This window comes from Borostomias antarcticus, assembly GCF_949987555.1.
Source record: "Borostomias antarcticus genome assembly, chromosome: 25".
Classification (NCBI taxonomy): Eukaryota; Metazoa; Chordata; class Actinopteri; order Stomiiformes; family Stomiidae; genus Borostomias; species Borostomias antarcticus.
The window spans coordinates 13,167,359-13,190,468 of record NC_140258.1 but is presented as its reverse complement, the minus strand read 5'-3'; the positions used below and the strand labels follow the sequence as shown (position 1 = coordinate 13,190,468).

Below are 23,110 nucleotides of genomic sequence, written 5' to 3'. Positions count from 1 at the left end.
CATCCAGATCATGTGAACGGTGTAGGAATTACAACAAATGTTATATGTGATCCCCCCCTTTTTAAGGGACCAAACGTAATTGGACAAACTAACAATTATAAATCAAATTGTCATTTTTAATATTTAGTTGCAAATCCTTTGCAGTCAATGACAGCCTGAAGTCTGGAACCCATAGACATCAGTGTTGTCATTGTGGTGATGTACAGAGTCAAAATTATGAAAATTGTGTTAATGTCTCCAAATTCTGCAGTGAAAACAGTTTCCACTTGTTTCATCTGATTTCAGGAAGCTCCTATCAGACCTGTGTTGGAATGTATTGATTTATTGAGTGACGGTGAAGCTGACGGAGGTTTGCCTACTGCAGACATGGTGAGTGTGACTTCAATTAGCCACCCACCGCACCAAACAGGACTTTCACAACTGAGTTTGTTTGTTTTATTCCCCCACTGTGAAGATTGAAGATGAGATTGACCGTCAGAAAGCACACGTGGCCTCAACTCTGGACAGGCTGGCCCAGCAGGTGGCCGTGGAGAAGAGGGAGCGAGCGGAGAAATGCAGAGCCTTCAAGGTGAGGAGGACTTCTCCCTGGTCCTTCATTTGGGCTCATCCTCACGATATAATACAACAACCTTATTGTCTCTCTACGTTACAAGAACAACTAAAAACAACAACCTTATTGTCTCTCTACGTTACAAGAACAATCTTGTGCTCCCATCTCAACCACCCCCCTGTGCTTAGTTTAGCTGTTTACTCCATTGTCTCTTTCATTCGCTACTCTACCTGTTCTGTGTTCGGTTAGGTAATCCGGGTTTATACAATATACGTTTATAAATTCATTGAAATCCCAGGTGGTAACACATGGAAGCATTTCTCAGCGTTTCTCTCAACCTTTGGTTTTCAAAACAAACTGACATCAATGAACGTGAATGTTAATACTGTTCATACGGTCTTTTATTTCAGGAGAGACAGCTGTCCCAGAAAGCTCATGGCCAGAGGGAGCTGGCCGTTAGCCCAGGCCTGGGAGACCGCTACGATGCCAAGCGCTGTGTGGACATGTGGTTAAAGATGCCAGGTACTACTGTCTAGATTATTGTATGGGCTTGTTCGGGCTAAAACTTCATTTTGGTTCTGAATCTAAGTCTAATCTAAAAAATGTCAATGAAGCGATCTCCACTCAAGTGACTCAAGATATAGCTTAGGCATCATCTCTGTATGTCTATCTGAGTGACAGCTTTGTCAACAGGTGTTATTTATATTGTTTGTCAACAAGTAAATTCAGGAAAGTAAAGTCTTGTGGTGGTCGACTGGCCGATATTTAGAAAGCAGGCGGCCGATGGCCAATATATACATGTAATGCTGATATCATGTCGGTTGTTTAATTTGCCCGATTAATTGGCCGACTTGCGATAGTAATCACTGCTGATAATAGCGTTACTCCTCAGGTGTGAAACCAGGTGTGCTGAACACTGGGACGGGATGGAGGCGCAGATCTGAGCCCTTCCCCACCAGCAGCTCCGCCACACACACCTGCCCCGTCATCAACTGCAGGCGCGTGTACGACAACGTGGCTCTCCTAGAGGGACACCTGAAAAGGTGATACTTCAAATAAAACCTGTGTGGTATTTGTGAACTATCAACTTGCTCTTTGTTCTATAACCTAATTATCTTAGAAGTAGCTGATAACAGGGTAACAAGTGACATAGTGCTGTCATGACTAGAATTGGCATTTCTGGTAACAAGACCAGCGTAATACAATGCATTTAATGAAGCACTATGCTATAATTGTTGATAGCATTGTTCATAATATACAGTGCTGTATTCCAAAATGGTAGCACAATTTCAACAGGGACTGAGTGATCGTCAGTAAGTGTGTGTGTGCTGGATCCAGGTTTGACCACTCCCCCTGCGACCCCACGATCACCCTGAGGGGCAGTCCCTCCGAGCTGTTTGCCTGTGTGGCCTGTGGCCTGAACCTCCCCACCCAGGACACCTGGAAGGAACACCTGCAGTCGAAGGTGAGCTGTACTCCTGACCAACAGTGGTGAATTTTAGGTTGCACCTATGTCGTTGTGCTGTTCATTAGGGGTGGGAATCAGTAGTGATCTCATGATTCGATTTTGATTCTTGGGGTCGCGATTTGATTTCAAATCGATTATCGCAGATTTGATTTTCGATTTGATTATGATAGAATTTTCAATGACATTTCCACCATTTGACTGCAGTAACCCATTAAATATAGTAACCCATTTAATATAGTAACCTAGGGGGTCCCGTAATGGTAGGGGAAACATCCCAAGCACACAATTACTGTGAAAACAGGAGAAACAGGAGAAATGTATTATTATATTATAGTGCTGCTCGTATTATATGAAGATTCAGTCAACAGATATTGATGTCTATCAAGACAAAAGAACAGCAAAGGGCAGCATTTAGCTCTGCTCTAGAAAAGCCCTAAAATCATATTTGATAGCTCACACAGATGGCCACAACTAAAATGATAGTGCCTCCATAGTTTGTCTCTGATGTCATAAAGTGCTACTGGGACGCCTGTGTAGCAGAGAAGCCCTGCCTTATAGTGTGCATCGCCCCTGGCCCGGACCTGGGACAATTCCTCTTTGGTCTTGCAGTTCGATGTTTGGGTTACGATGTGGGAGGCCGAGGGTTCGATCCACACCTGACCGGCTCATAGTGAGGCGTGTGAGCTTAATATGGCTTGTCATTAAGTAAGACTCGGGTAAGGACACAACTTCTTGGTCCAATTTAAAATGTCTTTTAAATCATCAACCCAATGAAATGATAGGATACCCATTCAAAAGTTGACCGCATCAAGCACCCAACAACCTGGTACTGGAAATGCCCAATCATATTTCACGGACGAGTCATTTAATTGAGGAGGAGAACTGACCCGAGGTCTGTGTGATCGTCCAGGTGTCCTCATCCAGTCCCGAGGGCCACGCCCTGACTCAGTCTTGCCAGGTGATCGTGTGCTTCGCCTGCCCCTCCTGCTACCTCCTCTTCTCCATCAGGGACGAGTGTCTCCAGCACATGGCCGCCCAGAACCACTTCACAGAGTCCATCAGCCTCGGTGGTGATGGTAAGACCCTCAAAAATTAGTTGATGGAGGCAAAACATATCCTTCAAAACCCAGTTTGTACACTGTGCAGTGGTCGTGACTCGTGAGTCTCCATTACTACTGACCTACAGATATTTTTATGGTCCTTATACTAACACTACAAATCATTTTGGTCATCATTCAAGATATTTGTGTTTTGGGATGCATGATTTCTGAGCAGAGTAGACTGTTAGTAGAATTGAAGAATTATTTCCCATAATGACTTGCATGTACAGAACAGAACAAGGGTCAGTCCTGGGTCCTCTCCTGTTTTCCCTCTACACTACATCTCTGGGTTCATTCACTCGCATGGCTCCTCCTATCACTGCTATGCTGATGACACCCAGCTGGTCCTGTCATTGTACCATACTGTTTAGTGGTAACATATTTATGTAACTGCTTCTCTGTTTTCTAATGTTCTCCCATTCATTAAAGATACTAAAAGAAGAGTCATGCCCATTCCCATCCCCCGATATGCAAAGAACCGCCTGATCTCCCTGTGTAAGGATGTGGCCTTCAGGGTCCGATGCTCCATCTGCATGAAGGTGCTGAAATCCCACATGGAGGCGAAGGCACACTTCAAGTAAGTGTGTGTGTGTTTGGTGTGTTTGTGTGTGTGACTGATTATCAGTGGACCTGATGCTGTTACAGTTCTGACATGTGTGCAGATACCGCCAGTGTTTACTACATACTTATAGCACAAGCACTCAGCTCGGCAGGGTACCATCTACACTGTTTACCCTCAGTCTGCGGTTAATAGCGCCCCCTCCTGTCCACTAGTGTGCAGTGCAGACAGGGCTGTGCCTTGGCGGAGGCGGACCAGACGCCGGAGGAGGTGATGAGGCTCCTGCGGGCGCACAGCCGGTGTCCTCCGTGCTCCGAGGTGTTCGTCAGCCAGCAGGAGGCGGAGCGTCACGCGGAGACGACCCGGCACCAGCCCGAGGCCGTCCGCAGCATGGACACGGCTCTGCTGCTCTTCTGCAGCCACTGGGAAACCCAAAACGCCAAGAGGGCCGTCACAGGGACCCGGGGAGGCGCCAGGAGGAGTGGGGAGGCGGAGGGATCCCCGGCGAAGCGCAAGAGGACGAGCCCCGCTCCGGAGGGCGGGAAGGAGAGAGCGAGAGGAGGAGGAGGAGGAGGGCCCACCCTGGCCTGGTTCTGCGAGTGCGGCCTGCGGTTCTCGGAGGAGGCGACCGCCGGCAGCCACATCCTGGCGGCCAACCAGATCTTCCACCAGTGCGGCGTCTGCGGAAAGCAGATGGGCGAGGCCGCCATCGCCCGCCTCCACATGAGCCGTTTCCACGGCGGCGCCCACCTCTCCAACTTCCTGTTCCACTGCAGGAGGTGCGGGGTGGACATGCCGCGTCACGAAGACATCCTGTCGCACGTGGCGGAGGCTCACAGCGGCCACGCCTACTTCTCTGAAAGGGAGGTGCCGGAGGAGGGGTCTGTCGGCGTCCCTGACGCCAAGCCGTCCACCAGCGCCGGGGAGAGCGCTCCGTCGGGGTCCGGAGGTCGGCATCGGCCCGCGTCCCGGCCGGCGCCGGCCAGAAGGAGCCCCGGGTGGGTGTGCAGGATGTGCGAGGACATCTTCGACTCCGAGGCCTCCGTGCTCGCCCACTGCCGGGACCCGGGGGGCCACAGCTTCCAGCGCTTCGTCTGCGGACACTGCCCCCAGAGGTTCTTCAAGGACGCCACGCTGAGGAGGCACTGCGCCAGCGAGCACGCCGGACAGATAGCGAGGCGCTTCTTCTGCGGGCTCTGCGACAGCATGAGCTACGACACCGAGGAGGAGTTCCAGGAGCACTACAGAGACCTGCACAGCAAGGACTACTACCGCATGGCGGAGCCCGAGGACGGGGGCCGGACCGGGCTGGACCACTCCGGCGCTACGCCCGGCGAAGACCTCGCATGTCCTTGCATGGCAACAGAAAAGTCCCACCAGGAAAGAAAGGCCACCTTCACGCTGTGTATGAAACGTCTGGGCCGCGAGGGGAAGTGCCGCTACGAGTGCGAGCCCTGCGGCGTGAGCCACCCCTCCTACGCCCAGATCAAAACCCACGTCCACTCGGCGCACGCGGCCCTGGGGCTGGGGCTGACGTTCGACGTGGTGTGCCAGGAGTGCGAGGCGAGTTACGGCGACGTTCCCAGCTTCCACGAGCACTACCACGCCCGCCACTGCCCCCTGCCGCCCTGCCACAGCCCCCGGACGGGCGGGGAGACCCCCGGACCGGACCTCGGGGGGAAGGAGGGCTCTGGCGCCGGGCGGGCAGGGGCGAGCAGCTCTGGGGCAGACGGCGAAGGAGAGGAGAGCTACCAGACGGGCTGTGGAAAGGAGGAGGCAGAGACAGCGCCCCCTACTGTCAAAACGCTGAACGCTGTGGAGATTAAACCAGTATTGAATGGCAAGTTAATTCTTGTTTTGTTCTTTTGGCAATGGAAGCTGTTCAGGTTCCCAAACTTTATCATAAGCCCTCTCTCTGGTTTTAGGATGTGCCAAGTACACGCCATGCTTCCGTTTCTTAGACCATGTCTGTCATAATTCACTGTTCTTTGATCCGTCAGTTGAGCAGATGGAGGATGTGGAGCAGGCCAGGGCTGTGACGCCTGGGGAGATCAGAGGAGAGGCTGAAGATCATAGAGGTGGGTGGGCCGTGAGGTGGACCTGCTGTAGGTTCTGCTTACGAAGCAGACGTGACTCTGGAGACGCTGATCATCTCTGTTCCGTCTCCGCGTTTTGTTCCAGATGATTCTGATGAGGAGATGAAGCAAGCCTTGGCGTTAAGTGCAGAGGAAGCAAGGAAGACAAGCGAGTTTGACATCGGTGCGTATACTGACACTGATCAGCCATTTAAACCACCCGCCTAATATTATGTAGGTCCCCTTCGTGCCGCCAAAACAGCTCTGACCCTTCAAGAGTTTTTAAAATCATACTGAAATATATTTTATAGCCCTGCAACCACTATTAATGTAATAAACTACCAATAGTGTAATAACTACCAATAATGTAATCCATAAAAAAGTAATGTAATCAAAACCAATAATGCAATAAGTAGTAGCAGTGGTAATAACTATTGATCCCTGGGGGTAATTTGCACTATTGTCGCATCAAAGACAACAAACTAACACAAGCAGATACAAATTTACAGTAGATACAAAATATCAGATACAAATATACAGTAGATATAAATATATAGAGGTGGGAGGAGTTCCTCTCCTTCCCGCCGATGCAGAAGAGGCTGGACATCATCTTGTGTGGTTTCCTCAGCAAGCCGTGTCTGGAGCTTTGGGCTTTTGGCCAGAAGCTGCTCATTTTGTTCCGTGGACAGGCCTCTGGAGAGAGAGAGAGAGAGAGAGAGAGAGAGAGAGAGAGAGAGAGAGAGAGAGAGGTGTTAACAAGGTTCCCCTTACAAACGAGCACCTGACTGCTGCCAGGTCCTGGCACCGTGTCCACCTCCATCAGGAGAGAAGCAAGCAGGGGCCAGAAGAGCAGGTCTGCTGAGGATTACCTGCAGTTACTGGAAAAGAAAAGGAAACGCATCCAAGAGGTTTCTGAAAGTCTGGCCAGAGACGCAGACAGGTTTCCTGAGGAGGCTGAGGGGGAGGACGGCCCAACTCAGAACAGTCTGGTGCTCTGAGGAGGCTGAGGGGGAGGACGGCCCAACCCAGAACAGTCTGGTGCTCTGAGGAGGCTGAGGACGAGGAGGACGGCCCAACCCAGAACAGTCTGGTGCTCTGAGGAGGCTGAGGGGGAGGACGGCCCAACTCAGAACAGTCTGGTGCTCTGAGGAGGCTGAGGGGGAGGACGGCCCAACTCAGAACAGTCTGGTGCTCTGAGGAGGCGCTGCGAGGAGGACGGCCCAACCCAGAAGAGTCTGGTGCTCTGAGGAGGCTGAGGGGGAGGAGGGCCCAACTCAGAACAGTCTGGTGCTCTAAGGAGGCGCTGCGAGGACAAGTTAGCTGAGCTCAAGAACATTGAGGAGGAGATTGTGGAAAAGGGAAAAGAGCTCAGATTAATGTAGCCTACACACACACACACACACATTTATCCATCATACTTTTTTTGCCAGTAAGGATGTGAAATAGGTCTTAAATTGCATTCATAATGGTTTTAAAAGGGTCTTAAGTTTCAATTGTAACTTGTTGAAACCTGCAGAACGCCTGGAAATCCAAATATACCAGCGGACACCTTCAGAGGTGGAGTCCAAGCCCCGACGGGTCAGAGCCGTTCTGGCAGCACGAGGGGAACCTACTCAATATTAGGTAGGTGGTCTGAATGTTGTGGCTGATAGGTTTATATCCATCATATGCAACCTTCTCATATCACTAGTTCACTTTTTTGCTAGACAAGAAAATTCTGAACTGTTGCTGTTTTTGCTCAGATCAGACAGAATAAAGAGGTGAATATTAGCTGGGCTGAATACCTGTGACTAGCTAGACTTGATTCAGTGCTCAGTGATATTGCATAATACACAGCCCTGTCAAGAACCCAAGTCTGTGAGGTTCATGTGAATGTGAAAACAAGGCAAAATTCACTCAAGTATCAGTGTCCACATTTTCCCCCAAAACCTTCTCAAAGCTCTGTTTTTCTTGGTATGCATGTGCGTCACATTGGCCATCTTGTTCTACCCCACACAGCCTGGCGCAGTACCATCTACTGTAGTGGACATTGTGAGGTAGATCTGGTAGCAGGTGGCCATGCAGGTGCTGTACTTGTAAAAGACGCATCCAGATAACAGAACTTGTTTATTCTTTATTCTTTACAGTGGACTGATTATAAATTGTTGTAAAATCGTGTTTGTCGTTGAGGATGCAAAAGACCTCCACGCTAGGTGAAGTCATACCCATTAACCTGACGCGCTAGATGGTTTGTTACAGAAACAGAATGTGAACTTGTGAGATCAGGATCTCACAAGGCTGGACACCCATAGCAAGCTTTGGACTTTGATACTTTGGTGAGTTTTGCCTTTGTGTGGTCATGCTGTAGTGAACTGAACCTGCTCAGTGGTACTTTACAGGGCTGTGTGTACATTGATCAGCCACAACATTAAAACCACCTGCCTAATATTGTGTAGGTCCCCCTTGTGCCGCCAAAACAGCTCGGATCCCTCGAGAAATGTTCAAATCATGTGGAAATAACTCACCCTCTAACAATATCTTAGCTTTTTATAGCCCTGTAGCAACTAATAATGTAATACTAACTACCAATAGTGTAATAACTCCAAATAATGTAATCCATTTTAAATGTTGTATGTAATAAAATTGTGTGTACTGTGATGACTCACCCTAGGGTTGGAGCGACTATTTCTCACTGCATATTCTCAACATAAGTTAAGCATTTAAACATAGAACTTATCATTTTAAAAAAGCGTGCCTGTCAGACATGGAAAGAGGATCGTGTCACATTCATAAAAATACATTTTTATTGTCACACTTTAATGCCTTCACTTTCTCCCAGCGCTGAACGGTGGTCCTCTCGTAGCCCAAGTTGTGCATATCAGCTGCCATCTGACAGAACATTCTGGTGTTCTAGTCGTCCCATCAAGCTGGTTCTGGACAGGTTCATCCCCCAGATACGAATAAATAAGCTTGGGTGGGTCGTCATGAATAAATAAGCTTGGGTCGTCATGCTTGAGAGGGACTGGTACACTAATTCATCTACTAAGCTAAATTTAATGACTCTAAGCCTACAGAAATTATACTAATGTCTGAGCCTTCATAACAGTAGTAGTTTGTAGTAGTAGCAGTAGTGTACTTATTGATCCCGGGGGAATTTGCACTGTTGTCGCATCAAAGACAACAAAGTAACTATCAGATACATATTTACAGTTGATACAAAATATCTGACACACACAGTGATATAATCTACACTATATAGACTAAAGTATAGGGCCACCTACAGAATACACCTACAGATTTCATGACATCCCATTCTAAATGCATAGGTATTAATATGGAGTTGCTCTGCCCTCTGCAGCTCTAGCAGCTTCCAGCGCCTGGTTATGTAAGGCTTGCATGCAGCTGTTCAGCCATGGAAACACACGTCATTAAGCTGCCAGCGCTCAGCGTTTGTGCTGATGTTAAAGTCAGAGGAGGTTTGGAACTTTCCAGTTACTGAGTCAGCAGAGCGTTGGTGGTTTTTACACTCTGAGCCTCGATCAGCACACGGTGATCCCACTCTAACTTTACACTCTAACTTTACATGGTCTGACACTTCCCGGCTGAGTTGCTGTGGTTCCTAAATGCTTCCAATTACTTTGCAATAATACCACTTAGTTTATTGTGAAACATAGGAGGGAAGAAATTTCATGAATGGATTGCAACGGTGGCATCCTATTACAGTACCACGCTGGAAATCAGCTCTTTAGAACGACCCATTCTTTCACAGGCTAGGTGCTTGATTTTATACACCTGTGGTAATGGGACTGAATGAAACACCTGAATTCAATGATGAAGACGTGTGTACCAATACTTTTGTATATATAGTGTAGATTGTCCATTGTGCGTTTCTTGCAATGGTACTGAACACCTTCCTTTTTTATCTTCACAGAGATGGAGGACGTCCTCCAAAGAAGCCTTCTGGACTTCTGATCCAGACACTTTCAGGGAACCTCTCAGTTTCTCTACCTGTTCTTTAGTTTTGTTTATATTTGTTTGTCCATATTTTTGTGTAACATGAGTTGAGGAGCTACAGAATACAACGTCTGCATCTTCTGTTCAGTTTCTTGTTGAATAAAGCTTTCTTTTTGAATCGAGGTAGGCTACTCTATTTTGCTTTTATGGTCATATGTTTGCATGTGACTCAAGCAATTATACAGTACAGACCTGCAAACTTGTCACCTTTTGGCTACAGTCACCTTTTTTATGTTAACCATGGTAGTTTCCGTGAATCTAGAGGGTTTAATTGTGTATGTCGTCAACTTTTTCACTACTCCAGAGTTTGCAGGTCTGACAGTAGACTGATGGTCTGACGGATAATCGATCTGACTATTACATTTAAATCATCCCCTCAACCATGGGCGATTTTATAGGGGGGGCAGGCGGGGCAAGTGCCCCCCCTGATTGGCCAGCCCAACTCTGCTCAAATTCTTAAAAAAGTATGGTCTAGTGCTCGGTCATAAAGTCATATTGACATGCTTGTGGTGTCTAGATTGACAAGTTTGATGCGTTGTACATATTGAATTGTTATACGGATTTCTTATTAGCATAATGTTCACATCTGGTATTCTTTGTAAATAGATGGGACGGGACGACAGAACTGTTTTGTTTTTTCTCAAGTCAAAATGTTGCCCCCCCTACTCTCAGAGGGTAACATGTTGCCCCCCTCCTCTCAGAGGGTAAAATCGCCTATGCCCTCCACCGATGTCCTGAATCTTCACGGAGACTCAGGTCATTATAATAACCGAACGGGAAGTCCCGGCCCATGTTAGGAGGTGTTGACTCTGGGGCGTCTTCTTCCAGAGAAACCTCTAGATTGTTGAGACCCTCTGGGACGTCGCTTTGAGGTATAGAAACAGGTCTCTTGGTTTATAGGCTAAGACTTTTCACCATGGCTCAAGCAAAAATACAATCGAAGATGAACGAAGCCAAAGACGGAAAGTTTAGCAGGTCGATGTCTATGGCTGACCGGTCAGGACGACTTCTAGAGAGTTTGGATCAACTGGAAATGAGGTAAGAGAGATATCTGCTCCCCCCGCATGCATGTCGCCTCGCCCGGGTACAGATGGTGGAATATTACCTTACTTCTAAACGTGACACCAAACAATTGTTTACGAATCCATTTTATTGTTTAAATTAGTCAAACATGTCTGGATTAATCCGCTTATTTGTGCATAAGTGCAAGTGTGCGACAGCCTGTTCCAAACCGCTAACCTGCTTGTTTCTAAACATAGCGGGAGGGGACCTGCATGCTAACTAACTCTCCACATAGCTTCCTATCTCGCTACTAGTAGGCCTATAGGCCCTAATGTGCTCCTATTATTAAACACTACAGTGTTGTTTATCCCAATAATGGTTTTTAAGATAATTTAGTGGGAAACAATTGAATAATGTGTGTTGGGATATATGCATTCCTCTTATTATAATAATAGGCTAATAATAATACTAATACTAATGAACTTCAAGAGATTGCAATAGGCTATCATTGCTCGGGTCAAGCATTACATTTGACCACCATCATATTAGCCTGCCAGATGTAATTAGTAGCCTGTTTCTTGATCGATCCTCACCAGGGTGGAGTCTTTACGCGAAGCAGCCACGGCCATGGAGCAGGAGAGAGAATGCTTACTGGAAATGATCCAGTCCCTACAGAACAGCCAGGAAATGCGCACCATATGTGATGGTATGACAATCACAGAATCTCCCACTTCTCATAGTAGGTTAACTACGCCTGATTAACATTTAATGCTATTCTGTCTGTCTGTCTGTTTAGGAGAGAGGGAAGAACTATCATTAACTGCCAGCCGTCTGCTGGGCAGGGCGCTGACTGTGGAGATCTCTGTGGGCATCATTAGAAACTCCCAGCAGGAGGACGCCTTAGGAAGAGCCACCGCTTTGATTGACGTGGTCGCCGCCAAGTTGATGGATGACATGGAGAATGCCAGAAATAGTCTTTTAGCCCTGCTCGCCGCCTGCGTCACCGAGGCCCCGGCTGTCCCCATCGATCAGAAGTTCCAGACCATGGTGATCAGCTGCGCCCTGGAGGACCAGAAGAAGATCAAGAGGAGGCTGGAGACCCTGCTGAGGAACGTGGACAGCGCCGAGAAGAACATCAAGATCATGGATCACCAGAAAGTAGACGATAAAAGCACAGCCAATGGCAGTCAATGATGTCATCACTGACTGAATCATGACATCATTGACTGCCATTGGCAGTGATTCACTGAGGGTGTTACCGGTATAACCCGTATACCAAAACAATCCACTCCCTCACAGTTAAGACTTTTTTAGTCTCACATCCTACTCTGTATCATTGTATTCCTAACACATCAAATGTCATAAATATTAACATGATTTAGACTACCCATCAGTGACAGACCCAATTAGAGACATACTATCAGGTCATATAGGAATTTCACATGCTTCGAGAGAAAGTTACAGCAATGCGCAAGCAAACATTTATACTTTTCACACATTTTTCCGTAAATAGCTGTCTTTGTCAATCTTCACATTAGTATGTATTCCTTAGTCATAGCCTTGTGTCCAGTTTGAATGCACTCACACCATATAAACAAGTTTACAAATCTATGATCTGTAGTCATGAGCCTTTTGTGAAGTTCAAATGACAGACAGGACACGAGAGAACAATCAAAGTAGAGGTTTTATTTTTATGAGTTCACAATCAAACATGTTTTCAACAAAGCATCAGGCATGAGTGTGTCACACAAGGTGGATGGAGACATTTTAGACTGTTTTGAAATCAAAGCAAATCAAGAGGTTGAGACAATACTCCATCTTGTGTCAAATGGGTAAAATGCATTTGACTGATCAGTATGGGATTATACACACTTATATTATGAAATCAATAAATGCAGGCATCTGAAAAATCTAGCACACATAGCATGGTAACATTGTAACAGTGGGTTTTACAAGGATGTCCACAACACCTGAGTGAGAGCACTTGATGGTATCTTAAGTGACATTTTGTTTTTCAGGGGACACAAACTGTTTTCCGATCGTTAAAGTGCCTTTCTATTTTCAGCCAAAGTAACTTTTACTATATGTATTTAAACAAGCCAAAACTATCAAGTGCTGAAAGTTTGATTTACCATATCTATTATTGTGCAGGCATCTCTTTCTAAATGAAGTGATCAAAAGTATCAAAGATGCTGGAGTGATGATGTAAACAAGAGGCATTGTGGCGTTGTACCAGGGTTCTGCATTCATTCACATGGAACATAAGAAACAAAAAAAGGCATGCAGGTATTTATACATTTATCAAAACACACAAACTAGTGTACTGCTTTATCTAGTGTACAGCAGAATTATCCGTTGTAACCATTTGATTAGTGATAATGGTTTGAATACACTGTTATGATAAACACAGCATTGTAACGATCACTTGGGTTCTCCAACCCCACAATAACGAGGGAAAACACACAAGGGGTCTATTTTGCTGATGCAGAGCAATGAGCAAACCCTAACCCTCTATCTAAATACCCCTAAGCCTCTATCTAAATACCCCTAACCCTCGATCTAAATACCCCTAACCCTCCATCTTAATACCCCTAACCCTCTATCTAAATACCCCTAACCCTCTATCTAAATACCCCTAACCCTCTATCTGAATACCCACAAGAGTGACAAGCATCTAAACAAGTCTGAGACCAAACCTTTCAGAGTAAAAAAAAAAAAAGATGTGCATGATTTCCTTTAAAAGGAGATAAAGTGATTATGTAAACAATGCAACATGTGAACCAACATAAATGCCATCAATTATATTTCTGAACATTTGTGAGATGTTTCCTCATCTATTCTAGGCCCCTCTATTCTAGCCATTATGGTTTTACTCATAGCTCTAGAAAGATCCAGGCCCCTCTATTCTAGCTATTGGGGTTTTACTCACAGCTCTGTAAAGATCCAGACCGAAAGTGTGACTGAGAAAAGGCAACACAGCGGTTAGACAAGAGGCTGAAAGGACAAGGTCCCACCTACTAGACCGTGGGAATACCTGTATCTCTCTCCTACCCCCCTTCCTTTCAATAATGAATCACTGATCTTGATATGACTGGATTGGCAACAGCTCTGTAGATGAGCACAGGGTTCACCTATCTGGTTATGTCAGATCAGAGATGACCTCGAGGAAGGGACAGTCACCAGGCCATGGAGTGTCTCAAGCGAGAGACAAAAGTCTGAAATGTACCTATATAGTTCACATGATTTTTTTGTAAACAATAAAATGTAGTGTTTAATGGTCTAAATTAAAACAAGATATGAATACATATTAATCACATGAAGACATTCAGAAATATGAGTACATTAAGGGTGTCATTCTACTGATGTAATGACCATAATACCACAGTCTGGGCTGAACAAAGAAAGCACAAATATGATCAAATGCAGTAATGTGAGAAATGTAAACAATTGAGTTTGACAAACATCAAATGAAATAGTGGGTCAGTAATAATGATTATTACTGTATCATGATGTCATGTGCTTGTTTCAAGAGCAGATTATTCCATTCTTAACATTCATCTTCTAAATACCGAATCACTTCTGTATGTTTACATGGAAGTTGAACTTGCACTGCACACACACACTCCATGAGCTCACAACATCTTAATTAGGTGGGACTCCTTTAGTGGGTTTTGTGCAAATATCAATATTTGGTAGTATAACATCACATCCTATTAATCTGCAATTTAATGTTACAAACCAATTACTGCAGTCTTTAACATCTGTACATTTCTTACAACAATAACATGACATTTAGAAACTATTTGGCACTAGGGTGACCATAATGTTTAAACACTGTTAAGATTCATATAAAAATACATTTGAAAGAAGAATCAGCAATTATTTCCCACTCTCATACTCTTTATATGCATGATACACAGTCTATGTTGAACCATATTCTATTAGCATTATAGTTACAAAAATATGGTGCAAAATAATCTGTATATCTTGTACAAAACAACAATATTGCACATGTGAACAGTCGAATGCACAACAATAATCTGTATAAATCACATATGAACATACATACAGAAGCCTGTTACAGAAGCTTGGTGTTAGTGATCTTAATGGAAATAATATTTCCCATGAAAAGTTGGAGAAGTGAAAAATATATTTCTGAAGGGTTAAATGTCCAACTATATTCCCACAGCATTTCCCATTCCATTCTTGTTGCTGCTGCAGTAGTCTTGGGCTGTCATACTCAAGCAGCCACTAGGGGGGAGTAGAAACTCACAACCTGGTTCTGCTGTCCATGCAAGACCTGAGTCAGTTACATAGATCAATTATTGAAAGAAAGCATTCAAAGCCTGTAAAATGGTATTTGGGACAGTCCTAGTATGAACACACTTCCTTACATCCTGTGAGAAATCACTGATCTGAAAGAACTGGACTGTGACATCTATCAGGACATGATCATGTTCCAACAGAGATGACCACAAGGAAGCACGGAAGCAAAGCAAGGAGGAATCTTTAGAGTATTCAGACACCCCCCCTCACCTTAGAGCAAGCTGCAGCTACCGAAGGGGTTTTTACTCTTCTTGGTCCTCTGCTTGTTGGGTCGCAGGCTGATGACCTCACGGCCGTTGCTGGAGTTCTGACTGGAGAGGTTACTGCTAGTGGTGTTGAAGACGCCTGTCAAGGTAGAGAAGACAGACACCATAAGAAAAGACGACAATAATACTGTAATTATTACTCACTTCATCCATAACTAATGTTTAGCACTGCACCCTGGTATTGCAAGTAGGCCATGCATCAGCTACAGTGAGAAGACGGGGTGGAAGAGAGGAGAAGGGAGGGGAGGTAGCAGAGTAGCAGCTTAAACACAAGCCACAGAAACATTACCAATCTTATTGCTTGTTGTATGAACCACGTCTGGCTCCTCTGCAGTCTGCTGCTTCAGTCTCTGGAGGTATTTCTCTGCTAGATATTTGAACACTGATAGAGGGCAGAGAAAGGAGAGAGAGACGGAGGTGAGGGGGGGGGGGAGTGAGAATGCATCATCTGAGGTACGTCAATCACAATGTGACTTTATTTCCCAGTTCCACTTCCTCCTCTGTGACTCACACTCGTTGACATTGAGGTCCTCCTTCACTGAGGCTCGGTAGAACCTGAGCTTCAGACGCTTGGCCAGAGCCTCCGCCTCCTCACTGCAGCAGAGACAAACACAGTTAGAGCTTTGGCTTCCTTTGTAATACATTCTCAATTTATTTATTACTATTTTATATGTTTTCTCATGTGTGTCTTTTTATTTTTGAAGCACATTGAGTCTGTGCCTGTCGCATGAAATGTGCTATTCAAATAAACTTGACTTGAAGGAAGGCCGGCCCTACTTCTTAATGACGGTGTCATCCAGAAGGTCAATCTTGTTCTGAACCAGGACGGTGGGGATGTCTCCCACCTCCACCTCCACCTTCTCCCTCCAGCTGCTGATGGCCTGGAACGACTCCCTGTCTGTGGTGGAGAAGACTAGCACGCACGCCTGCGCACCTGGGGACACAAAACAAGGACACACACACACACACGCACGCACGCACACACAGAGATGTCAAAGGCTTAACAGAGATACATAAAATACAGAGCCTTCAAATCAGTGATATTCTCTACAGCTAAAAAAGGGAATTAGCAAAAGGTTGCAAATCATATATCCATCATATTATATCTACCATTGTAGCTAACCATAGCTTAGCATTACAACATACCTGTTATAATGCTTATTTGATTGTATCTCCCAGTGGGGGAGGTCTTACCGCGGTAGTAGGCCTTAGTGATGGCGTCAAACTCCTCCTGCCCGGCTGTATCCCAGAGCATCAACCTCACATCCTCGTCATTCACCCTGGGAAGGACGTACGAACAAGGGGCTTCAATACTTGAGCTCATTAGGTAACAAGAATTGCACATCATTGAAATTCATACAGTCCCCTGTTGGAGGACCCATACAGTCCCATGTTGGAGCATGGCCTATAGATAATAGTATCTTTTGATTAGAATTACCACACATAATTGTATTAAATACACATTATCGTGCAACAACTGTATACAGTAATCAAAGAAGCCAGCAACCATCCATGCCTTGTCCGTTATGGGCTATTGGACAGCAAACCAAAGTCAATTATGAAAAGCCTGCTCACATGATCTGTCTCTCCAGGAAGTCCACTCCGATGGTCTTCTTGTAGTCCCTGGTGAAAATGCCCTTGCAATAGCGCTGGATCATGCTGGACTTGCCCACAGCTCCATTGCCCACCACCACCACCTTGATGGCCACCTCCATGTCCTCCTCCAACATGGCTGCTCTCTGGTCCGACCTCCTCCCTCACGAGTGCTCTGAGTCTGGGTCGCTGGTAATGGATCACTTGGACACTACAAGAGGCACAGCATAACGCACCAGCATCAGAATAGGGATCTGATTCTGTGGTCTGCAATATGCACCAGGAATTTTCCCTGGTAAAAACACACTTTCTCTGGATGTACACGACACGTGCGCTCTACACCTCTGCAGGCGAGCAACAGTAGTAGAGAGCTTTGAATGATCATTGTGTCTAACTCACATGCAACTACTCCCCTGGCCCCCTAGTACCTACATGATCTCTTATGTCTCCCTCGGTTCAGCTGATGAACTTTCCCCACATATTCAACTGTTTGTTCAGCCAGATGCAGGTATATTTGTTTGGATGAGGTGATGTTTCCACCTCGCTGCTCCTGCGCCCATAAAACCCCACCGCTGGCTGGGTCTGCTTCTCTGGTTTACAGCCCTGGAGGGGAGGGCAGGCCCGGAGAGGTTGGCTGGTGGGCCCTCTCTCTCTCTCCCTGGCTGGTGGGCCCTCTCTCTCTCTCCCTGGCTGGTGGGCCCTCTCTCTCCCTGGCTGGTGGGCCCTCTCTCTCCCTGGCTGGTGGGCCCTCTCTCTCCCTGGCTGGTGGGCCCTCTCTCTCTCTCCCTGGCTGGTGGGCCCTCTCTCTCTCTCCCTGGCTGGTGGGCCCTCTCTCTCTCTCCCTGGCTGGTGGGCCCTCTCTCTCCCTGGCTGGGGGGCCCTCTCTCTCCCTGGCTGGGGGGCCCTCTCTCTCCCTGGCTGGTGGGCCCCCTCTCTCCCTGGCTGGTGGGCCCTCTCTCTCTCTCCCTGGCTGGTGGGCCCTCTCTCTCCCTGGCTGGGGGGCCCTCTCTCTCCCTGGCTGGTGGGCCCCCTCTCTCCCTGGCTGGTGGGCCCTCTCTCTCTCTCCCTGGCTGGTGGGCCCTCTCTCTCTCTCCCTGGCTGGTGGGCCCTCTCTCTCCCTGGCTGGGGGGCCCTCTCTCTCCCTGGCTGGTGGGCCCCCTCTCTCCCTGGCTGGTGGGCCCTCTCTCTCTCTCCCTGGCTGGTGGGCCCTCTCTCTCTCTCCCTGGCTGGTGGGCCCTCTCTCTCCCTGGCTGGTGGGCCCTCTCTCTCTCTCCCTGGCTGGTGGGCCCTCTCTCTCCCTGGCTGGTGGGCCCTCTCTCTCTCTCCCTGGCTGGTGGGCCCCCTCTCTCCCTGGCTGGTGGGCCCTCTCTCTCCCGGGCTGGTGGGCCCTCTCTCTCTCTCCCTGGCTGGTGGGCCCTCTCTCTCTCTCCCTGGCTGGTGGGCCCTCTCTCTCTCTCCCTGGCTGGTGGGCCCTCTCTCTCCCTGGCTGGTGGGCCCTCTCTCTCTCTCCCTGGCTGGTGGGCCCTGTCTCTCCCTGGCTGGTGGGCCCTCTCTCTCCCGGGCTGGTGGGCCCTCTCTCTCTCTCCCTGGCTGGTGGGCCCTCTCTCTCCCTGGCTGGTGGGCCCTCTCTCTCTCTCCCTGGCTGGTGGGCCCTCTCTCTCCCTGGCTGGCCTGCTGCAGCCCAGGTGGTACAGCCTCAGACCCCATACTTGTTCACTTACGCAGCTGTCAGTCTTAGAGAAGCCTGGTCTATCTGTGATTCCTGGTAGGAAAGGCCTGGTCTATCTGTGATTCCTGGTAGGAGAGGCCTGGTCTATCTGTGATTCCTGGTAGGAAAGGCCTGGTCTATCTGTGATTCCTGGTAGGAGAGGCCTGGTCTGGGCGGAGGCCTTCTGGTCTATCTGTGATTCCTGGTAGGAAAGGCCTGGTCTATCTGTGATTCCTGGTAGGAGAGGCCTGGTCTATCTGTGATTCCTGGTAGGAAAGGCCTGGTCTATCTGTGATTCCTGGTAGGGAAGGCCTGGTCTGGGCGGAGGCCTTCTGGTCTATCTGTGATTCCTGGTAGGGAAGGCCTGGTCTGGGAGGAGGCCTTCTGGTCTATCTGTGATTCCTGGTAGGAAAGGCCTGGTCTGGGAGGAGGCCTTCTGGTCTATCTGTGATTCCTGGTAGGGAAGGCCTGGTCTGGGCGGAGGCCTTCTGGTCTATCTGTGATTCCTGGTAGGAGAGGCCTGGTCTGGGAGGAGGCCTTCTGGTCTATCTGTGATTCCTGGTAGGAAAGGCCTGGTCTGGGAGGAGGCCTTCTGGTCTATCTGTGATTCCTGGTAGGGAAGGCCTGGTCTGGGCGGAGGCCTTCTGGTCTATCTGTGATTCCTGGTAGGGAAGGCCTGGTCTGGGCGGAGGCCTTCTGGTCTATCTGTGATTCCTGGTAGGAAAGGCCTGGTCTGGGCGGAGGCCTTCTGGTCTATCTGTGATTCCTGGTAGGGAAGGCCTGGTCTGGGCGGAGGCCTTGCTGACGTGGCTCCAGCTTCCGAGAACAGCTGTCAGCTAAGGGAGGCCCACCAAGAAGTGGAATATGGTGGGAATTTATGTTATGCCCTGATGAAGACCAGCTGGTCAAAACAAGTTGACATCTTGTAGCTGTGCCACAAAGGCTTTTTGAATTCCTCCTTCCCGATACCTTTTTGAATGCCTGGGACCCTACATTTTGTTATTGTGAAATTCCACTTCCCACTCAGTCCCTCTGCATGGTGGCAGGATTGAGAGAGAGCATCAATCTACCAGCCAGAAGTCAGGACTCGAGACGTGTTAGTTTGATCTGAATGGTGTTGATACGAGTCTACATCAACTTTGGAAACCAAGTTGTAACAGACCCTATGTAACCATACATCCACAACTATCAGACTAGCATGTGATCAACGTGTCAATGTTATCTGGCCACCACATTAAGACAAAACTAAATGACCTCGGTGGTTGCTACTGCGGTGACATGTGAACAGATTGAATTACAACTTCTTCCCCACAAAGAAAGAGATAGACAGACATATGTAACTGAATGTGCATACGAAGATCTAGCTCTATGCAATGATATCACCAAATCACACCAATCTGGCCTCTGCTTTTCACATTAAATCCTGCATGTCTTGAGTTTTGCAGCTCATTTTAGAACTATGGTTTCTGAATTTTGCACATCTTACTGTAATTGTTTTTAGCTGTATTTCTTGTTCTGTTCTTATTTATTTTAACTTATTTTACTCTATTTTCATGTTGTGCTTTTAGTGTTATTATTGCCTTACCTCTGTTTTATTCATGTTTATCTTTGTACTATTTTATCTCTTTTACTCGTCGTCACTGTAAATGAGGGCAACCTCAGTGTCCTTCGAGTTGAAATAAAGGTTATTGAATTGAATTGAATACCATCTAGGACTTCAGATGAACACAGCTAGCTCACTGAGGATGCTAGCTAGCTGGTTCAGAGCTAACTGGTTCAGAGCTAACTGGTTCAGAGCTAACTGGTTCAGAGCTAACTGGTTCAGAGCTAGCTGGTTCAGAGCTAACTGGTTCAGAGCTAACTGGTTCAGAGCTAGCTGGTTCAGAGCTAACTGGTTCAGAGCTAGCTGGTTCAGAGCTAACTGGTTCAGAGCTAACTGGTTCAGAGCTAACTGGTTCAGAGCTAACTGGTTCAGAGCTAACTGGTTCATGTTAGCTAGCTGGTTCAGAGCTAGCTGGTTCAGAGCTAGCTGGTTCAGAGCTAGCTGGTTCAGAGCTAACTGAGGATGCTAGCTAGCTGGTTCAGAGGCCCTAGTCTCCTGGTTAGCTCCTAACCTCAGTCTCCACATTCAACAGGTTCAAATATCATTCAGCCTACGTTAGCGAAGTTACATTACCTTTAATAATACTAAGGAAACACGCCATGACCAAGCTCTTTCTGTTGCTTTAATGTAACCAGCTAGCTGTTAGCTTAGCATTCTCTCACCTGCTGCACCAAGTTACATCTCTGCCCCCAAAGTCTTCAGCTGGAAACAACTGTTCCGTTAGCAGCTAGTTTAGAGTAATGATGTCCGTGTTGTTCCGTTAGATAGTTTAACAGTAATGTCCGTGTGCTCCAGGCTAGAACTAGTTATATCAGATAGTTAACATAAAGCTGGCGAAAAAAACATGTATCAAAACACGTTAGCTGCTGTTTAATAGCACGAAACGACGGATTGTTCGGCCTGCTAGTCTGACTGGACTACCTGCTAGCCTGGCTCTCCTAGCTGCTAGCTAGCTGCTCTAGTTTAGCTAGCTGGGCTAATTTAGCTAACTAACTGAATGAGTTTCTAGGGAGCATAAAGAAGAACAGACTGCTATTAGAGCCTCCCCGCAGTGCCCGGGGGAGCAGGTATTACCCGGACCAGGGCAGAACATGAAGACATGTTTGTGTTGCCTAGGAGCCAGAGAGAACCTGGTTGCTATAAACGCTTCCGGTGGGCGGGGGAGCACTCGGTTTATCTCTAATCACAACCTGTCTGCACCTGCTGGGCTACAGACCCGGGGTCCACTCTCCCCCACGCATCACTAACTACAGACCCGGGGTCCACTCTCCTCCACGCATCACTAACTACAGACACGGGGTCCACTCTCCTCCACGCATCACTAACTACAGACACGGGGTCCACTCTCCTCCACGCATCACTAACTACAGACCCGGGGTCCACTCTCCCCCACGCATCACTCACTACAGACACGGGGTCCACTCTCCCCCACGCATCACTAACTACAGACCCGGGGTCCACTCTCCCCCACGCATCACTCACTACAGACACGGGGTCCACTCTCCTCCACGCATCACTAACTACACACACGGGGTCCACTCTCCTCCACGCATCACTAACTACAGACACGGGGTCCACTCTCCTCCACGCATCACTAACTACAGACACGGGGTCCACTCTCCCCCACGCATCACTAACTACAGACACGGGGTCCACTCTCCTCCACGCATCACTAACTACAGACACGGGGTCCACTCTCCTCCACGCATCACTAACTACACACACGGGGTCCACTCTCCTCCACGCATCACTAACTACAGACACGGGGTCCACTCTCCTCCACGCATTACTAACTACAGACACGGGGTCTACTCTCCTCCACGCATTACTAACTACAGACACGGGGTCCACTCTCCTCCACGCATTACTAACTACAGACACGGGGTCTACTCTCCTCCACGCATTACTAACTACAGACACGGGGTCTACTCTCCTCCACGCATTACTAACTACAGACACGGGGTCCACTCTCCTCCACGCATCACTAACTACAGACACGGGATCCACTCTCCCCCACGCATCACTAACTACAGACACGGGGTCCACTCTCCTCCACGCATCACTAACTACAGACACGGGTCCACTCTCCCCCACGCATCACTAACTACAGACACGGGGTCCACTCTCCCCCACGCATCACTAACTACAGACACGGGGTCCACTCTCCCCCACGCATCACTAACTACACACACGGGGTCCACTCTCCCCCACGCGTAACTAACTACAGACACGGGGTCCACTCTCCTCCACGCATCACTAACTACAGACACGGGGTCCACTCTCCTCCACGCATCACTAACTACAGACACGGGGTCCACTCTCCTCCACGCATCACTCACTACAGACACGGGGTCCACTCTCCCCCACGCATCACTAACTACAGACACGGGGTCCACTCTCCCCCACGCATCACTAACTTAATGTCGATTGAGTTCACACAGTCAGTAAACCCACATTGCATTTCAGGACTACAGTATGTATCTATGCATTCAGCATGTTGACCAGTCATTCCCCCAGTGCACCGTGGTGGTGTCCTGACAACATAAACGAATTGCAGCTTTAAGTGTACTCGTTTTGACTACCAGAGTCCCCCTAAATCACGGAGACGGCTATGAAGAATTCGCTGCTGGTATATATCAACGTTTCCATTGCCGCCGGCCCGGCCAGACCCGGAGGACAAATCGTAAAACCCTAATGACGTAGGTCAATGACGTAGGTCATACCCGGATGTTCTAATCTCCGCGCGCTCGTATTGAACAGCACCGAGTGGCGGGAGACTGGGCTGATCTGACCGGTTTAACACGATAACTCGCTAATATAACACAAAGTAAGTAAGTGAGCGTTTATTAGTGAACACAGTGGGACCT

General features: G+C 47.8%; 4 protein-coding genes across 8 annotated transcripts in view; 3 read left to right on the top strand and 1 right to left on the bottom strand.

Moving 5' to 3' along the window:
• The first annotated feature begins 302 nt into the window (after nucleotides 1-302).
• znf451 (zinc finger protein 451) lies at nucleotides 303-9,798 on the top strand. Of its 2 annotated transcripts, XM_084458514.1 has the most exons (12): nucleotides 303-369; nucleotides 455-568; nucleotides 961-1,072; nucleotides 1,443-1,593; nucleotides 1,889-2,015; nucleotides 2,929-3,094; nucleotides 3,548-3,695; nucleotides 3,893-5,517; nucleotides 5,678-5,755; nucleotides 5,859-5,936; nucleotides 7,269-7,375; nucleotides 9,663-9,739. In XM_084458514.1, the coding sequence occupies exons 1-11, from the start codon at nucleotides 367-369 to the stop codon at nucleotides 7,373-7,375; spliced, it is 2,709 nt and encodes a 902-aa protein (XP_084314640.1). In that variant the 5' UTR covers nucleotides 303-366; the 3' UTR covers nucleotides 9,663-9,739. The 2 variants fall into 2 exon arrangements, with proteins under 2 accessions (XP_084314640.1, XP_084314641.1); XM_084458515.1 differs by lacking the exon at nucleotides 7,269-7,375 and having other exon boundaries at nucleotides 9,663-9,798.
• An 861-nt stretch (nucleotides 9,799-10,659) lies between these two features.
• On the top strand, nucleotides 10,660-11,941 carry bag2 (BCL2 associated athanogene 2; the record flags this gene model as incomplete). Its single annotated transcript, XM_084458948.1, has 3 exons — nucleotides 10,660-10,783; nucleotides 11,344-11,453; nucleotides 11,544-11,941. The coding sequence occupies exons 1-3, from the start codon at nucleotides 10,662-10,664 to the stop codon at nucleotides 11,939-11,941; spliced, it is 630 nt and encodes a 209-aa protein (XP_084315074.1). The 5' UTR covers nucleotides 10,660-10,661.
• A 2,956-nt stretch (nucleotides 11,942-14,897) lies between these two features.
• Nucleotides 14,898-21,072, bottom strand: rab23 (RAB23, member RAS oncogene family). Of its 4 annotated transcripts, none has more exons than XM_084458572.1 (8): nucleotides 20,906-21,072; nucleotides 16,915-17,143; nucleotides 16,486-16,619; nucleotides 16,117-16,273; nucleotides 15,851-15,933; nucleotides 15,629-15,721; nucleotides 15,284-15,418; nucleotides 14,898-14,998 (listed from the first exon to the last, which is right to left on the bottom strand). In XM_084458572.1, exons 2-7 carry the CDS (start codon nucleotides 17,067-17,069, stop codon nucleotides 15,285-15,287), a joined length of 756 nt encoding a protein of 251 aa, XP_084314698.1. In that variant the 5' UTR covers nucleotides 17,070-17,143; nucleotides 20,906-21,072; the 3' UTR covers nucleotides 14,898-14,998; nucleotide 15,284. The 4 variants fall into 4 exon arrangements, with proteins under 4 accessions (XP_084314698.1, XP_084314696.1, XP_084314699.1 ...); XM_084458571.1 differs by having other exon boundaries at nucleotides 14,910-15,047; XM_084458570.1 differs by having other exon boundaries at nucleotides 14,904-15,418.
• A 1,948-nt stretch (nucleotides 21,073-23,020) lies between these two features.
• The window catches only part of prim2 (DNA primase subunit 2), a 58,084-nt gene continuing 57,994 nt past the window's right edge, over nucleotides 23,021-23,110 (top strand). The window contains exon 1 of the mRNA XM_084458543.1: nucleotides 23,021-23,070. The gene's annotated coding sequence lies outside the window, so the exon portion shown is untranslated. The remainder of the gene's footprint in view (nucleotides 23,071-23,110) is intronic.

Coding starts and splice junctions, on each gene's coding strand:
- znf451 (XM_084458514.1), top strand. Junction 2,016..2,928: donor AGGAACACCTGCAGTCGAAG/GTGAGCTGTACT, acceptor GTGATCGTCCAG/GTGTCCTCATCCAGTCCCGA. Junction 3,696..3,892: donor GAGGCGAAGGCACACTTCAA/GTAAGTGTGTGT, acceptor CCTGTCCACTAG/TGTGCAGTGCAGACAGGGCT.
- rab23 (XM_084458572.1), bottom strand. CDS start 17,069: ATGTTGGAGGAGGACATGGAGGTGGCCATCAAGGTGGTGGTGGTGGGC. Junction 15,722..15,850: donor GGACCTCAATGTCAACGAGT/GTGAGTCACAGA, acceptor GCCCTCTATCAG/TGTTCAAATATCTAGCAGAG. Junction 15,419..15,628: donor TACAACAAGCAATAAGATTG/GTAATGTTTCTG, acceptor CTACCTTGACAG/GCGTCTTCAACACCACTAGC.